Source organism: Chrysemys picta, chromosome 3 (assembly GCF_011386835.1).
Source record: "Chrysemys picta bellii isolate R12L10 chromosome 3, ASM1138683v2, whole genome shotgun sequence".
In the NCBI taxonomy this organism is placed as follows: Eukaryota; Metazoa; Chordata; order Testudines; family Emydidae; genus Chrysemys; species Chrysemys picta.
The window spans coordinates 31,724,822-31,744,018 of record NC_088793.1 but is presented as its reverse complement, the minus strand read 5'-3'; the positions used below and the strand labels follow the sequence as shown (position 1 = coordinate 31,744,018).

The window sequence follows — 19,197 nt, the reverse complement described above, 5'->3', positions numbered from 1 at the left end:
AGAAGAGAAGACAGAAGGGACCTGAAACAGTTTTCAAGTACATAAAAGGTTGTTACAAGGAAGAGGGAGAAAAATTGTTCTCCTTAACCTCTGAGGATAGGACAAAAAGCAATGGGCTTAAATTGCAGCAAAGGCGGTTTAGGCTGGACATTAGGAAAAACTTCCTAAATGTCTCGGTGGTTAAACACTGGAATAAATTGCCTAGGGAGGTTGTGGAATCTGCATCATTGGAGATTTTTAAGCGCAAGTTAGACAAACACTTGTCACGGATGGTCTTAATAATACTTAGTCCTGCCATGAGTGCAGGGGACTGGACTAGATGACCTCTCGGGGTCCCTTCCAGTCATATGATTCTATCCTTCTATGGCTCCCCAATATGCCAATCTCTTCACAGGCTGACTTGAAGAAGAATGTCTGGACAAATGTACCACAAAACCAATGATATACCTGAGATACATTGACGATATTTTCATCCTCTGGACAGACAGCTTAAACTCCCTCGTAGATTTCCACAACCACCACCACCCCTCCACTGAACTCTCTCTGGAACACTCCTACACTAGCATCAACTTCCTGCTCACCACAATCAGCTTCAACAATGGAACCTTAGAGACAGACAGCCATATACAAGAAACACCCAGATCACACCACTTACCTTCAAAGATCCATTGACAACCCCAAACACACCAAGAAAGCTGTTATCTACAGCCTGGCACTCAGATACCACAGAATATGCTTCAAGGAGAAAGTCTGGGATATACACCTTAACATAATATTTGATAGCAGCCTTCAACTTTGATAGCAGCCTTCAACTACCTGAAGGGGGGTTCCAAAGAGGATGGAGCTCGGCTGTTCTCAGTGGTGGCAGATGACAGAACAAGGAGCAATGGTCTCAAGTTGCGGTGGGGGAAGTCCAGGTTGGATATCAGGAAAAACTATTTCACTAGGAGGGTGGTGAAACACTGGAATGCGTTACCTAGGGAGGTGGTGGAGTCTCCTTCCTTGGAGGTTTTTAAGGCCCGGCTTGACAAAGCCCTGGCTGGGATGATTTAGCTGGGAATTGGTCCTGCTTTGAGCAGGGGGTTGGACTAGATGACCTCTTGAGGTCCCTTCCAACTCTGATATTCTATGATTCTATGATTCTATGCTTAAAACCATCTTCACCAAGCAAGAACACTCCGCAAGAGGAGTAGATAACATTATGGAACAGGCCACCCAAATACCCTGAGAGAATCTGGTTCAATACAAAAATAAAACCCCCTCTAACACCCTTAGTTATCACCTACCATCCCACAGTGGAACCCATATGGGATATCATCAAACAACTACAACCCATATTTGATGGGGACCCCATCCTGAAAGAAATCTTTCCTGAACCCCTTTCTGACTTTCAAACCCCCCAATCTCTCCAAGCTCATCATCAGAAGCAAGCTCCCCATAGACCAGGCCATACCAACTCCAAGCGGCACCAGATCCTGCCAGTATACCACATGCAAAACCTGCAGACATATCTCCACTGCTACAATGATCAACACCCTCCATAACATACCTTTTAACATCCATGAATCCAAACATGCCTACTACAAATGTGGTATATCTGATCCAGTACACTAAATGCCCCAATAACAACTATGTGGGTGAAACCAGACAATCACTACGCTCTCGAATGAACTCTCACAGGAAGATGATAAAAGACAAAAACACCCTATCGCAAAGTGATCTCTCTATAAGGGGGGAGGGATAGCTCAGTGGTTTGAGCATTGGCCTGCTAAACCCAGGGTTGTGAGTTCAATCCTTGAGGGGGCCACTTGGGGATCTGGGGCAAAATCAGTACTTGGTCCTGCTAGTGAAGGCAGGGGGCTGGACTTGATGACCTTTCAAGGTCCCTTCCAGTTCTAGGAGATGGGATATCTCCATTAATTTATTTAATTTATATCTGACCTATTAGTCCTCAACCTCAAAGGAAACATGCACAACACTTTAAAAAGACCAGCCTGGGAGCTTAAATTCATTACTCTGCTAGACACCAAAAATCATGGACTGAACAGAGACACTGGATTTATGGCTTATTACAACAATATGTAACCCACTAAACTCCCTCTTTTTGTCCTATGACTGCAGAGGTATAATAGGCCACTCTACCTGGAAAGGTCCCTCATAATATGTTCTAACTACTCGTGCTAAACAATGTGTTCCACCTTACATTTTGCCGTGACACTGGGAGTTCCTTTCCCAGACCTGAAGAAGCTTAAAAGTTTGTCTCTCTCACCAAAAGAAGTTGGTCCAATAAAACATTACCTCACCCACCTTTTCTCTCTGATATTCTGGGACCAACAAGGCTACAACTACACTGCACTTAAGCAAGCTAAGCAGTCATGGGATAAGAGGAAAGGTCCTCTCACAGATCAGTAAGTGGTTAAAAGATAAGAAACAAAGGATAAAAATAAATGGTCAGTTTTCACAGTGGAGAGAGGTAAATAGGGGGTCCCCCAAGGATCTGTACTGAGACCAGTGCTATTCAACATATTCATAAACAATCTGGAAAAAAGTGTGAACAGCGAGGTGGCAACGTTTTCAGGTAACACAAAATTACTCAGGATAATTAAGTCCGAAGTACACTGCAAAGAGTTAGAAAGGGGTCTCACAAAACTGGGTGACTGGCAACAAAATGACAGATGAATTTCAATGTTGATAAATGCAATGTAATGCACCCTGGAAAATATAATCCCAGCTAGACATACAAAATGATATGGTCTACATTAGCTGTCACCACTGAAGGAAGATCTTGGAGTCATTGTGTACAGTTCTCTGAAAACATTGGCTCAATGTGCAGTGATAGTCAAAAAAACGTAACAAAACGTTAGATACCATTATGAAAGAGATCGATAAGAAAGAAAATACCATAATGCTGCTATATAAATCCATTATATGCCCAAATCTTGAATACTGCATGCAGTTCTGGTCACTCCATCTCAAAAAAAGATATATTGGAATTGGATAAGATACAGAGAAGGGGAATAAAAATGGTTAGGGGTATGGAACAGTTTCCATACAAAGAGATATTAAAAAGACAGGGATTGTTCAGCTTGGAAAAGAGACAACTGAGGGGAGATATTATAGATAGGGCCCTACCAAATTCATGGCTGTGAAAAATGCATCATAGACCATGAAATCTGATCTCCCCTGTGAAATCTGGTTAGTGCAGGGCCTGGGGGTTGTTACCATGCACCAGTCTCCAGATGCTAGTCCCAGCCAGGCTGGGGAGGGATAGGACTTCCTCTTCCCCTGCAGGGGCCCTCCCGGGGCGGGGTCAGACCCATTTCCGGGAACTTCAGGTAGCTTCGCGACTGCTGGTTGGGAGCCCAGCTCTGAAGGCAGTGCCGCCACCACCAGCAGTAGCACAGAAGTAAGGGTGGCAATACTGCGACCCCAACCCCTTACAGACACCTTTTGGATCAGAACCCCCCATGATTACAACACCATGAAATTTCAGATTTAAATATCTGAAACCATGAAATTTATGATTTTTAAAGTCCTATGACCACAAAACTGACAAAAATGGAGTGTGAATTTGGTAGGGCCCTAATTATTGAGGTCTACAAAATCATTAATGGTATGGAGAAAGTAAGTGTTATTTACTCCTTCACATAGCACACAAACCAGTGGTAACCCAAAGAACTTAATAGGCAGCAGGTTTAAAACAAACATAAGGAATTTCTTCTTCATACAACGCACAGTCAACCTGTGAAACTCATTGCCAGAGGATGCTGAAAAGGCCAGAAGTATAACTGAGTTAAAAAAAAATTAGATAAGTTCAGGTGGATAGGTCCATCAATGGCTATTGGTTAAGATGGTCAGCAATGCAACCCATGCTCTGGATGTCCCTAAACCTCTGACTGCTAGAAGCTGGGACTGGATTACAGAGGATGGGTCATGCAATAAACTGCCCTGTTCCATTCACTGTCTCTGAAGCATCTTGCCCCAGCCACGGTCAGAAGATAGGACACTGAGATAGATGGACCATTAGTCTGACCCAGTATCGCCCTTCTCTTGTTCTGATGTTTAAAACAAGCTTTTCTGTGAATTCAACTCCCAACTGGTTTGTTAAACTGAAATAAAGAAAATATGTTCTCTCTACGCCCGCAGAAGAGGCCTACTGCTGTTCAAAACGGGTTTAGTACTTCAACAAACTCTGGTTCCAGGTGCTAAGCCTATGACTTCCACCAGTTCAGTGATTTGACTTTCTTTAAAACTCCAGCAGCAAACACATACTTCCTTTTCTGTTATTGTTATTTAACTTAAATGATTTGAATAAATTATAGTAAATTAGGGTTTACCAAAGGTTGTCAATTTCAAAAGAAAAATGTGTTTAAATACAAAAAAAAAACTAACAAAAAATCTATTTAAAAAAAATCATATATTTTTATCCACCCTGAAGATTAGCAAAGAAATGTAATAAAAATAAACTGCATCCCCAAATGTACCTTAGGTAACATATCTCTACGCAAGGCATGGCATATTCAACCAAAAGCTAGATCTAAATTCTTTAACAAGGCATCATGGGTTTTGTATTGTTCTGATATAGTAAACTAAGCCTGAGAGCAAATTAATGTACATTTTAAAAAATATTAGTTTATTGAATAAGAAAATGAAAATACATTTATATAACGTCAGTTTATTTTGCAGTCTCCATATTTTCACTTTGTCATGTTACAGGTTTTTAGTATTGATAATACATAACTGCACTGTTGGCTAGACACTTTGGCAGCTAAGTAGGAAATAACTGGAGCTCCTGCCACCCCAAAAAACATGAAAAGCACATGTGGGATAAGTACAGTAAGTGGATATTTCTGCTAAAATGAACAGCAGTGAAATAGTTAATGCTGATATTTAAATTGTCTTCTTTGGGTTTCAGAGATAACACATCATTAAGATGGACTAAGCGATTCACACCTCTCAAAGCTATTGTTTCAGGCTACCAAAACACTCAGGCAGACAGTATTGCATAACTCAGTTTACATTTTCTTTGCAAACATAACAGCTAGAAACAATTTGTTTTAAAAAGAGTAAGCCTGAGTTCTGGAAGAAAATTCTGTATCAATGGGTGGGTTTTGCAGCAAGTTCAGGGAACGCAGAATACAAAGGCTTTGTGGTTTTCGTTTTTTAGGCTAATTCATAACATTAGTAAATTCAGTCCTGAAGTCTCCTCACAATAGCACACTGAACCGTTGCTAAGGAGTGGCATGGTAACAATGGCTTTCTAGGAAAACATTATTGGGGTTTGCATATTTTCACTTTGCTAGGCAGTAAAGTTCTACCATGCAAAAATATGGCATTCTATTTCTAGTTCACCCCCTGGTCTGTTTCACACGGATATGGGTGTCGCTCAAAAAAAATATTTCATAATTATCTGAGGTTCCACAAGAAACTATTAACTAAAGAACAACAAAAAAGTAAACATTGGTGACTATACTACAAGAACAAGCTGTCAGCATCACCTTGATACATGAGTAATTCAAGGAGTTGTCTTCAGTCACAGAAGGAGAAAAGGGAGAGTCAGTAACCTACAATCCAAATTTATACGTGCCTAAATAAATTACCAAGCCAAAATGACTTGGCGCTTATTAAGATATTTAAGTTAAGACCCTGATCCACATGGGTGAATCCATTGCAAGATCAGGACCCCAAAATGCTTCTATGAATTAATGGGCTGCATGTATACAATGTTCATTAAAATCTTCTCCTTATTTTCACTAAGCCAGCAACTTTAAATAACATTTGATTACCTGAGAGTCTCTTCATTTTTCTTAGCTATCACTTTTTACTGTCAATGTGAATGACTCCATCCCAAAGCACTTTCTTTACAAACTGAAGATATATTCCACTAAAAAAATTGCATTAAGTGAACACTGAAGTTCCACACTAAAGAATTCAAAAGTTTAGACTGTGTGTGCAACATTAATTCTGCTCCCCTGGATAGAACTGCTATGATGGGGTTGTATTACACAATCACACATTATTTCTCAGAAATTAAGACTTTTAAAAAGCTCAAATTAAAACATTATTATTTAAGTTGAAAAGTTAGGAAAAAGGTAAAAATATATATATCGTGTACAACTATAACAACCTCATCATCATAGGAGGGCGGTGGGAATCCAGCTCTCTTTCCCGCCTGCCAAAGCAGTAGCAGGAGCTCCTTCCCCATGTGGTGCCCACAGAGATTGGAGAGGGGGCGTTGGGGGAAAAGAAAGACCACTAAGGCTATATACTATATTTTGGGGGGAGGGGTTGGGAGGAGCCTGGCTCAGCTATCCTCCCCTTTCCAGAGAGGATGTCCACTTCCAGGATTCCCATCCCAGTGCAGTGTCTAATGCTGCTGCAGTAGGGGTCCAGGCTTATATTAGAATGTTCACATTCAGTTATTATTCTGGCAACACTACAACAGAAGAAAAATGGCAATTTTCAGACGTTTCTCTCTCAGCCAAACCCTGAACAAATTTCATGGGGGGGGGGGGGGCGAGGAGGTTGGCTCAGGGGTTTCTCCGTGCCAAATTTCAAAGGATTGTTTCAAAAAAGGAAATGGTAGAGAATCTCAAATAAAAGTTGCAAAAATGTTTCATACTGGAAAGCATTAGACAACTTAAATATAGTGGGAACTGGTATTAAACCCTCCACCCCCCAGGCTCCCAAGACTGTCCAAGCTGTTTATATTTATGTGCAGTAACTTGAAGATATTGCAATTCTCTGTTTTCCTGTTCTGTTAACCAGAGATCATTACAGCATCAAGACAGCACTAAACTGTCAGTCACCAATTAAATAGACATAAATCACCTTATATATATATATATATATATGTATGTGATATGCTAAATTATGTTTTCTGTGTGAAAGAGACACGGAGTAAAGAGACACGGAGTACTAGCAATAGCCAAGTCAAAATCAGAATGATTTTCATTTTAGTTACATGTCATTTTATGCAAAAATATTTTGAATAAGTAAACTATTTCAGTAACTGTTACAACAGCACATGAACGTAGAAAAACAGAGTGTTAGAGCTGCTTCCAACAAGCACCTGGAATTGAATAAGGCCCTGCCTACACTAGAGAATTCTGTCCAAAATTTCCCAAAATAGCAACAATGTTGTTAGTAAAATTGCAGCCATGGTATAGATTGATTAGTGGCCACTGCCACCATTTTAAGCACTGTGTCACATAACCTTGCTCACGGCAGATCTAATGAATATAGTGCTTGGAACAGGGCAAGCAGCTGACATCCCAGCTACACTAGGACTCCAAACAATGGTGGGAATTTTTTTTAACATTTCCCTAGTGTAGGGAAGGCCTGACACACAGTACATATGACTTAGGAATTAAGCACTAACTTCAGTGTTTTGTTTACACAGTTATAGACCAATTAAAAAGGTTTATTCCTTATAAAGGTTGCCAGAATAAACACAGTACTCTTGTCCTTAACTAAAGCTGTATGCCACTGAAAAAAATATTTTAAATAAATCTGTTACTAAAAACATTTGGTGGTTTTTGATAACAGCTTAAGCAAAGTTTGAGTAAGAATACAAAATTTAATCCATGATTTTTTTTCTTTACCATGTAATCTATTTCTTAGGACTCAATCATTTACATCCTTAAAATATACACACAGCTTCTCCATGCAAGTGATATGGTCACAGTTACTTTCTACAGATGGAACATGGGCAAGTCCCAATATGTATTAAGAGAGCAATGGAGATAAGTCTTTTTTTTTAAATGTAAGCAAAGTTTTGAATGTAATAGGCTGGAAACCTTCAGCTAACAATGAGACCAATTATTTATGATACACATTGTATTAATAATAGGTTAGTAGCTAACAAAAGAATATTTCATTATTCAAAACATGAAGTTATATTTACTATAGACAGTTTTTTTTATGAATACATACACTCATCCTCCACTTGGTGGGAGGAAGGTTGAGCATAAGCAAGACACCCTAAATTTATTTCAATCTACAGTTTTAAAATAAAAAAAAAGTTAATTCACAAAACTGTATAGTTCATTTTCCCTTAAATCACTGCAGCTATTGATAAGAGAAAGAGTGCTAATTAAGGACCCAATCTTGTACACTGATTCATGCTGATCTTTACAGCAGACAGTTCCTATGCGGAAGTCAATGGGGCTGCACAAGGGTCCACCCACATGGATGAGTTTGCAGCAACAAGACCTAAAGAAGTAGAACTTGTCAGAACGTTTTTGCCAAAATGAAAAGTTTTGTTTCTGTTCCAAAACAGAACAAAAACAGATTTTCAAACCAAGAAAGCTGCAATGAAACAGAATTGTCATCCTCCGGTCAGCTGTGCTAGAAAGACCGCCGTTAAGACTGTTTGCAAATGATGAACAAGCAACAAAAGTCAAGCAGTTCTACTGCTATAAAGCTCATTTTTTTCAGCTGTTTTTGCTCCTTAATCAAACTTCTGGAATTATAAAGATTAAAAAAAAAAAAAAAAAAGCAAGCGGGGAGGGATTTTGGATCAATAAACCAGAATTATTTAGGAACCCTGATGTTGACTAAGGGCTAGTCTACACTAGAAGTGCTACACTGGCGCAGCTGCACTGCTGTAGCGCATCTGGTGAAGATGCTCTAGGTAATAATCCACCTCCACAAGAGGCAGTAGAGAGTTTCTCCTGGGTAGCACTGTCCACACTGGCGCTTAGGGTGGTGTAATTTACGCCACTCAGGGTGGGTGGGCTTATTCACACACCCGAGACACAGAAGTTATACTGAAGTAAATGGTAGTGTAGACTTGGCCTAATTCTTGCAAGTTCTATTCACTGTCTTACCAAGAACTGCATGAAACAAACGGCCTCTCCACAGACAAAGGATCATTTGGTCTTCCCACTAGTTTATTGCCTTAACTCTCCAGATCAGAACTAGTGACATGTTGACTGAGCTCTTCCCGGTGTTTGACTGTGCAAACTAACAAATGATGGACTAATATTACTCATTCAAAATTATGCAGCTACACTGAAGAGTGATGCAGCGGTAAATTCATGCCAAACAAACAGCTTTTCTATTAGAAGAGAAAATGGGAATTGATTCTAAAGTTTTACTTATTAAAGACCCTCTTCTGCAAACTGATCCATGTGACAGACTCTTATGACAACATGAAGGCCCTAAATCAATGCGGCTCTGCTCAGTGATCTGCTAATGCAGATCAGCTTTTGGAATTGGGGCCTGAATTAACACAGCTGGAATACGGTTGGTATTTATTTAATTGATGACAGTAATGAATATAGACATAGTTGGCATTCTTTTCCCTTACCTACTCTCAGAAAATATATGTCACATCTATGCTTGATATAGGTCCTAGGATTTACCAGAAAATATTTGTTTTGGGGTTGTCTCCCATCCCCCTATTCAATATATTTAAACAAATTTAAATATATGTTTATAAATCAACTTCATTTTAAGAAAGTAAGTGAATTTTAATTAAATAGGCAATTTGTTTTTAACTCTTTAAATTTTGAAGACATGAATATACCAAGATATTTAACACTCAATTACTACTATTACTGTTCTCTTAGCTTCTCATTTACATTGGATTTGTCTTTAGCATCTGTTAAAGTCTACACTGTATTGTTTAGGTGTTAGCTAAAAGTCTACACTAAAATATTAGAATGTCATGTGTGCTAAACTGATAGAGTTGAATCAGGGGAGGAACCTAGCTTCAACCCTTCAGTCTACACTGCCTTGTCTGCACTAGACTTTTAGAACATGTTAAGTATTGGCAAATGCTTATCAATACACTTTTAAATCCTAACAAAGAAAAACCACTGAGTGATACAACTGTTACATAAATGAAGTGTATAATACTGGTGTATAACGAAGCATGAGTTAAACGGACTAAGAACTATTTGACAGATGTAAAAAAGCAGGTATCAATGACAGGTTTCAGAGTAACAGCCGTGTTAGTCTGTATCCGCAAAAAGAAGAACAGGAGTACTTGTGGCACCTTAGAGACTAACAAATTTATTAGAGCATAAGCTTTCGTGGACTACAGCCCACTTCTATCCGAGGGATTGGAGCACTACTGGACACTACTGTGCTAATAAACGATGGTCACATCAATACCACCCTATACCGGAAACCTACTGACCGCTACACTTACCTACATGCCTCCAGCTTCCATCCAGGACACACCACACGATCCATTGTCTACAGCCAAGCTCTAAGATATAACCGCATTTGCTCCAATCCCTCGGATAGAGACAAGCACCTACAAGATCTCTATCAAGCATTCTTAAAACTACAATACCCACCTGCTGAAGTGAAAAAACAGATTGACAGAGCCAGACGAGTACCCAGAAGTCACCTCCTACAAGACAGGCCCAACAAAGAAAATAACAGAACACCACTAGCTGTCACCTTCAGCCCCCAACTAAAACCTCTCCAGCGCATCATCAGAGATCTACAACCTATCCTGAAAGATGATCCTTTACTCTCACAGATCTTGGGAGACAGACCTGTCCTCGCTTACAGACAACCCCCCAACCTAAAGCAAATACTCACCAGCAACCACACATCACTGAACAAAACCACTAACCCAGGAACCTATCCTTGTAACAAACCCCGATGCCAACTCTGTCCACATATCTATTCAAGTGACATCATCATAGGACCTAATCACATCAGCCATACCATCAGGGGCTCGTTCACCTGCACATCTACCAATGTGATATATGCCATCATGTGCCAGCAATGCCCCTCTGCCATGTACATTGGCCAAACCGGACAGTCTCTACGCAAAAGAATTAATGGACACAAATCTGACATCAGGAATCAAAATACTCAAAAACCAGTGGGAGAACACTTTAACCTGTCTGGTCATTCAGTGACAGACCTGCGGGTGGCTATATTACAACAGAAAAACTTCAAAAACAGACTCCAATGAGAGACTGCTGAGCTAGAATTGATATGCAAACTAGACACAATCAACTCCGGTTTGAATAAGGACTGGGAATGGCTGAGCCATTACAAACATTGACTCTATCTCCCCTTGTAAGTATTCTCACACTTATTGTCAAACTGTCTGTACTGGGCTAGCTTGATTATCACTTCAAAAGTTTTTTTTCTCTTAATTAATTGGCCTCTCAGAGTTGGTAAGACAACTCCCACCTGTTTATGCTCTCTGTATGTGTGTATATATATCTCCTCAATATATGTTCCATTCTATATGCATCCAAAGAAGTGGGCTGTAGTCCACAAAAGCTTATGCTCTAATAAATTTGTTAGTCTCTAAGGTGCCACAAGTACTCCTGTTCTTCTTTTTGCAGGTATCAATGGGGAATCATCACTGAATAGGGGTATCTCTAGTAAGGTTATAAGGGGATCAGTACTACACCTGACACTGTTCAACATTTTTATCAATGATCTGGAAGTAAATATAAAATCACTTCCAATACATTTGTGAATGACAGACTGACAGAACGGTAAATAATAATGAGACCTACAGAGCAATTTGCATCGCTTAGTAAGCTGGGCCCATTCAAACAAAACATGTTTTAATACACCCAAACATTAGGTCATACATCTACAGGGAAAAAATGCAGGCCATACCTACAGAACAGATGACTATGTCCTGGAAAACGGTGATTCTGAAAAAGAATTAGGGGTCACAGTGGACAAGCAACTCAACATGAGCTCCCACTGAAGAGTGATGCTGTGGCAAAAAGAACTAATGCAATCTTTAGATATACAAGTGGAGTAGTAAGTAGGAGTAGGGAAGCAATTTATGTCTGTCTATTATCAGAGGGGTAGCCGTGTTCGTCTGTATTCACAAAAACAACGAGGAATCCAGTGGCAGCATAAAGACTAACAGATTTATTTCAGCATAAACTTTCGTGGGTCAAAAACCCACTTCTTCAGATTCAGGCTTTTTTACCCACGAAAGCTTATGCCCAAATAAATCCATTAGCCTTTAAGGTGCCACCGAACTCCTTGGGGTTTTTATGCTTGTCTATGGCATCACTGAGACCAATACTAGAATACTGCGTACATTTCTGGTGTGCATATTTTAAAAAGGACCTTGAAAAATTGGAGTGGGTGCAGACAAGAGGCACAACAATAATTTGATGGCTGGAAAAAATGCCTTAAACGTGAGACTTAAAGAGCTCAATGTATTCAGTTTATCATAAAGAAGACAAAGGTGACTTGATTGCAGTATGTAAGTATCTTCACAGGGAAAAAAATATGGGGTACTATAGGACTCTTCGGTATTGCAGAGAAAGGCATAATAAGAACCAGTGGCTGGAAGCTAAAGCCAGACAAATTAGAAATAAGGCACATTTAACAAACAAAAACAGTGAGGGTGAATAACCATTAGAACAAACTATCAAGGGAAGTGGTGAATTCTCCTTCTCTTGATATCTTCAAATCAAAACTGGATGTCTTTGTGGAAGATATGGTACCATCAAACAAGATACTGAGCTCAATAAAAGTAGCTGGTTGAAATGTAACGGTCTCTTATGTACAGGAGGCCAGACTAGATGGCCTTAAACTCTATGCATCTATGTACTGGGCTCCTTAGACTCTACCAATCAATATTTAGCCATGTTCCAGACTGCACAGAGCAAAAATCTCTTCATTTAGAAATTACTGAATAGTATAGTATAGCCTGTGCTAAGCAGTGGAACTGATATCCAGAGAAAGATAATTCTTACCTCATCTTTTCAATTCTTTCAAATTTGCACCATGTGCTAAAGATTAAAACTATTATTTTTCCCTCTCTACAGCTTACTGAAAATAAAATACTCACACAAAATGCAGATCAGCAGCTGTTTTATGACTTATTAGATGTACTGTATTAGGAAACAGATTCCACTTCAGATTTCATTATATAGTTTATGTTTTAAACTCTTCCTATTCAGACAATGATCAGTTACCATTTCATCAACCTAAAAATAATGTAACATTCTTTTTTGTAATGTAACTAATCTTTTAAAGACTGTTTCCCCATCCCCAATATCTGGCACTGTATTTCCCTTTAAGTACATTTCTACTTTCAGCACAAATCGCCCTAACTCAGCTGTTTATAAAGAAACCTTCCTCTCTACTTAAATGTGAGGTTTCCATATGCAGTACATCATATTCAATCTAGGAGAAAACAAGCATGGAACACCAGACCAAACTTCACAAAGCTACACTATCAAGCTCTAAGAGTGGAAATATCTGTAGGAAACTTACTACAACTTTCACATACAACAACAACAAAATTATTTAGTAACTGATTATTTCAGATGTATGAAACAGACGATCAAATTTTACTATTTTGTGTATATGCATTATACCATTTCATCTATTCTTATTCATTCCAAACAATATTTAAGTTGCATCTATTCTAGAAAGAGGGCGTGCATGTGACAAAATTATGCCCTTTACTATAAAAAATAAGTCCTAATAGTCTATTCAATACACCAGAACAAGGTAAGAGGTTATGTCTCATTTATTGCATAAGCTGATCTAACTACATTATACCGGTGTAAGTTTACAAAATGCATAAACTATGCTAAACTATTGTCAAGCAGACACTGGTCTTAATTTTGCATCATGCAATTTTTATTCAAGATCACATTAAGAACTGCACTTTTACAATATCTATCCTCCCAAGTCCAAGGACAAAAAATAATGAGTTTAAAAGCTGAAAATAAAGTGTGAAAAAAAAAAATCAGCCAGCATTAAGTATTAACCTGATGAGTTTTTCAGATCTGCTGTACTATTTTAAACTACTCTTTCTGGCCATAGGTCAAAGTTTTCCGAATGAAATACCAACATGAAAATGCTGGGAGTGAAGCCCGGAGGCAGCTCTCTTTGCTTTGGCCTAGGTTAAACCCTATCAGAGCCCAGCGAAATCAGTAGCACTATTTCCCACCCTCTCCACCAAGTATCATGGATGACAGTACACCGGCTCTGAGTATCCATGACAGGAATAGCACAACTAGAGGCATGAAAAGAACTTAATACACATTACAGGAGATCCCTACATCCTCCCCCTCCCTACTCCCCAGCACAGACACACACACACACACACAGTTCACTCAGTTCCTGTACTTTAGCCAAACATGACTGAGTCATTTTTGCAAACGAGTCCCATGGCCTCTCAGAATAAGTGCCTACAATGAACAACTCTTGGAACATAGAAAGAAAAAAAAATCCAAACCTTTCACTCAGGCTGCAGGCACTAGGACTTCTCCGCCTCAGAACACTATTCTGACAGATATCAGAGGGGTAGTCGTTTTAGTCTGAATCTGTAAAAAGCAACAGAGGGTCCTGTGGCACCTTTAAGACTAACAGAAGTATTGGGAGCATAAGCTTTCATGGGTAAGAACCTTGAGGTTTTGCTCCCAATACTTCTGTTAGTCTTAAAGGTGCCACAGGACCCTCTGTTGCTTTTTATTCTGACAGAGAAGATCTGATGCCTGGTAAAAGCACTGAGACTCCCCCTCACCATCTTTCTAGGGCTTACATGATTCAAATGGGGAGATCACACTCCCTTTCCAATCCTTCTTGGAGGCATGGGTTTCCCTGGAAAGGAAACAGCACTTCATACTCAAATAAGGAAAAAATGCTATATTACAAAAGGCAGAGAGAAATTTATTCACCCTAACGGGAAATAAGTGTCCCCGTTATATCCCCAAGATACATTTCTTTCCTAGGCGTGTTCTTTTCCTGCACTGTTTCTACATCATGCTCCAGGCCGCAAGTCTCATCTTTAACTTCAGAGTAATTGAGTGTGGTTTAGTTTGGGGGCCCCGAGGAGGAGGAAGCACACACCTGGACACTACATAGGGGGGAAATGTATTTGCTTCCAATTCTCAAAATAATCTTAGAGTCCATGCTTAATACCAGATTGAGTAAATTAAGTGCAAATAAAGCTAATGGAAAGGAGCTCTCTGCCCCCATCCAAAGGCATTTCCCTCATCATCCAAGAAAGGAGCCCTCTCAGCCAACCCTCAGCCAGTCAAGCAGGAAGCACTCCATAGCCCCCCACCCCCAACACACATACACAAAGTTCACTGGGGGGGGGGGAGAGAATAGTTCTCTACCATCCCGCTCCTGCCCAACGCCAGCCAGCCATCAAGAGCACATTTTCACCATCATGGCCTTCCCTCATTATCCCAAGGGGGGATCGCACCAACAGCCTCCCAAATTCATTCCAAGGGAGAACACTCACCATCCCTTTCAAAGACATCAAGTGAGAGCTCCCCCCAACCCACCCATCGGGAAGTACTCTCTCTCTCTCCCCATTCTTCCCCCCAACACACACACAACCCCTCAGCCAAGGGGGCTGTGAGTATGCACCCCGCTGAGAGGGGACATCTACCAAAAACCCATCCACGTTTGAGTGAACCGTTGCCCTCCGAACAAGCCAAGGGGAGCGCTGTTTATCATCCCGCCCAGCCAGTCCGTCCATCGATCGATCCATCCCCGGGAGGGGGAGGCTCCCGCGACCCCTATTGTGCCTGGGGTGGGTCTAACTCACCAGCAAACTTTCCACATTGACTGGGGACCGAGGGTCTCGGATCATGGACTCCAGCTTCCTCTGGCGGCTCGTGGTCACCCCCTCCCCGGGCTCCAGGGGCGCAGGCGGGGGGGGAGCGGACATCTTCGCTGTCTGAAGCTGGCTCATCCTCCCCCTCCCCGCGGGGCTGTGCGAGCGGCGAGCTGCCGGGCAGGAGGAGATCACTCTGTAGCCGGCCCCGGTCTCCGCTCCGGGGCCTAGCGCTGCGGAGAAGCTGGGGGCTCCCGGCCGGGCCTGGGCCCTGTCTCAGGAGCAGGGCGGGGAGCAGAGGGGACGCTCCCCGACTGGGCGCTGCTGAGGCTGCTCCGCCCCTGGGCACCTCTCAGCTGCAAAGGCATGAACAGCGCGGAGCCGGGGCGGGGGGAGAGAGATTCCCGCGGCGGTCCCGACTCCCCCCCCGCTCAGGGCGGCTCTGGGCGGGCACCGAGTCACTGCCGGGTCCCCGGCACCGGCCCGGCCATTGCACCAGTCAAACACCCGCCGCGGCGGAGGGAAAGCGGCGGGCGGCGCTCGAGGCCGGCTCCCCTCCTCCGGCGGCGGCTGGGCGGGAGAAGCGACTCCCGGCGGCGGCGGCGTGAGGCTCGCTGCTGCCCCTCTCTCGCCGTGTCACTCAGTCCATGGGGCGGCCGCCGCCCGCAGCGAGTCACTGTCCCTGCCGCTGCCTCCCGCCGCCCCCATTCTCCGGCTCCCGCCCCTCAGCCTGACACCCAGCAGCCGGCCTCCCTTACCCACAAGCCTCCGCTCCGAGCGGCCGGACACGGCGCCCCGCGCAGAGGACACATAGCTCCGCGCTCGCTCATTGCCTAACTATACCCCTCAGCTCAGCTGGCGGGGCGGGGAGTGGCGCCGAGCGGCGGCCCGCCCGGGGACAGCGCTGTGTCACCCCCAAAAGCGGGCATTGAGCAGCTTTCCCGGCCGCCTCCGGCTGCCCTCAGCCCGGCCAAAATAGCAGGGTGACCCGCCCTGTCGTCATCGCCTCCTCCTGAGTCAGCGTGTGAAGAAGGAAGGCGGCGAACCCAGCACGTGGAGGGGTCGGTGAGGGGGGCACAAGCTTCCTATCTCATCAGTGGTGTGTATATATGAATGTACCAACTGGTCCTATAAAGCCCTAGACATGTTCTATAATAATTGGATGGTGACTCCAAACCAACCCTCACCCCCCCTCCCCGCAACCCAAGGTGCAGCTCAAGAACCCACTGTGCACGTGGTGCCATCCCTGCAAGGGGTTGACCTGGAGCTGACGGCTCCCAAACTGCATGGATGTTAAGAACCTAAGAGCAGGTGTAGTGGGTCAGACGAATGGTCCGTCTAGCCCAGTATCCTGTTGTCCTACAGTGGCCAGTATCAAATGCTTCAGAAGGAATGAACAGAACAGGCAATCATCAAATGATCCATCCTCTGTCACCCACTTCCAGTTCCTAGCAAACAGGCTAGCGACACTCAGAGCATGCAGTTGCATCCCTGACCATCTTGACTAGTAACCACTGATGGACCTATCTTCTGTGAACTTATCTAATTCTTTTTTTAACTCATACTTTTGGCCTTCACAGTATCCCATCGTAGCAAGTTCCACAGGCTGACCATGTGTTGTGTGAAGAAGTACTTCCTTTTGTTTGTTTTAAACCTGTTGTCTATTAATTTCATCAAGTGACCCTTAGTTCTTGTGTTATGTGAAGTGATAAATAACACTTCCATATGAATTTGTTCATACCAGTCATGATTTTATAGACCTCTCTCATATCCCCCCCTTAGTCATCTCTTGTCTAAAATGAACAGTTTCAGTCTTTAATCTCTCCTCATATGGAAGTTCATCCCCAGTGTAGAACTATTCATATGGACAAGAAACTCCAACTAGTACAAAAGGCAGCAGCACATATCCTCAGTAACACAGGCTATTGTGAGTGCATCAGACCTGTCCTCTCTCTATACTGGCTTCCCATCTAAATTTCAATCAACTTTAAGGTTTCAGTCCTGATCTTCAAAGTGCTTTGTGGCCTGGGCCCACAATACCTAAATTACTGTTAAAGCTCTGGGAGAGGGGCATGAGCAGGAATTTAAATATGAACACTTTTGGGGGGCACAGAAACTTGCTGTCTCCCTTTCCCCTCCCCCCAGCCCTGGCAGCCAAACTCCCCTCACCCCCGCCCCTCCTCCTCCTCCCCTGAGCGCGCTGCGTCCCCACTCCTCTGCCTATCTCCCAGCGCTTCCCACCCAGCTGCTGCTGCCAAACGCTGTTTGGCAGCGTTAGCACGCTGTGGGGGGGAGGAGCGGGAACATGGTGCGCTCAGGGGAGGAGGCGGGGCTGAGACAGGGATTTGGGGAAGGAGTTGGAATGGGGCAGGGAGGGGGCAGCGTTGGGGCGGGGACTTTGGGAAGGGGTTGGAATGGGGGTGGGGCCTCATGGAAGGGGTGGAGTGGGGCTGGGGCTGGCGGGGGGGAGTCGAGCACCCAGGGGAAAGAGGGGAAGTCGGCACCTATGCAGGGGCCGGAGAAGTTCTGTGCCCCCAATGATTACTGAGGAAAGATGCACCTGCTTGCCCCCCAGAGTTATCAACTCTGGTCTTCATCCCACACGCCCCTACTCCGGGATGAAGACCAGAGTTGATAACTTTGTTCATCTGGCACAGTGGAACTGTCAACAATAAGGCTATGGTTACACTAGAGAGCTTACAGAGGCGCAGGTTAACTAATGCAGCGGTACTGCTATAAGCTCTCTGTGCAGCCGCTCTAAACCGACATCAGCTTAATTACTCCAATCCCCGCAAGTGGCAGTAGCTATGTTGGCGGGAAAAGCTGTCCTGCCGACATAGTGCTGTCCACACCGGTGCTTAAGTCAGCGTAAGTTATGTCACTCAGTGGGGTGGCTAATTCACACCCCTGAGCGATATAATTTATCTCGACTTAAGCTGTAGTGTAGCCATAGCCTAAGAGTAAATCTCTTCTGTGTGAGAGACAGAACCTTCTCCAGAGTTAATCTGAGATTGTGGAATGAACTTCCTTAGGAACTAAGAACTATCACAAACCTCACCACTTTCCATTTCCATGTGCAAGGCACATTTCTTTTACCTTGCCTTTTCTATTATAAACTCCTAGCAACAGGTATATGTAACTAAAACACAAAAAAAACCCTTATCAAAACAAGAGACTCCTCTCCATACACTTCTTCTACAAGAGAAGGATAAGAGAACAGATGTATAATCATGTTGCTTAATGCAATCTTGGAAGGTTCTTAGATACTACAATGATGAGCATAGTATAAAAATCTAAAGAGAATAAAGTAGGTTGAGCCAGAATGTTCTGGGAACTGAACAACCACAAACTGGGGGGAAGTTTGGGACAGCTGGCCTATTATTTATTTGTATTGTGTTATCTTGAGGCCACCAATCGAAGATTGTCCCCATTGCACTAGGTAGGCACTGCATACACATAACATGACAGCCCATGCCCTGAGAACTTACAATCTATGTATAAGTTGAGAGAAAACAAATAGAGAGGGGAGCACAAGGTAACAGTAAGATGATGGTGATCAATCATATAAGCGGTGGTCACAGCAAACCAGGTGCCTAATCATGGCATAGGTGGGTTTTAAAAGTGGTTGTGGCCTTGCAGATTTTTACAGGGAGCTTCCC

At 42.9% G+C, this 19,197-nt stretch overlaps 1 protein-coding gene across 8 annotated transcripts in view; it reads right to left on the bottom strand.

Annotated features, from left to right (window-relative positions):
• The window catches only part of ROCK2 (Rho associated coiled-coil containing protein kinase 2), a 157,229-nt gene extending 138,267 nt beyond the window's left edge, over positions 1-18,962 (bottom strand). For all 8 annotated transcript variants that reach the window (XR_010599429.1, XM_005293112.5, XM_005293114.5 and 5 more), the window contains exon 1: positions 15,530-18,962. Coding sequence is in view for 7 of the 8 variants with exons in the window: in XM_005293112.5 (XP_005293169.1) it covers positions 15,530-15,676 (147 nt within the window). In the remaining variant the exon portion in view is untranslated. The remainder of the gene's footprint in view (positions 1-15,529) is intronic.
• Between the last annotated feature and the right edge of the window lie 235 nt (positions 18,963-19,197).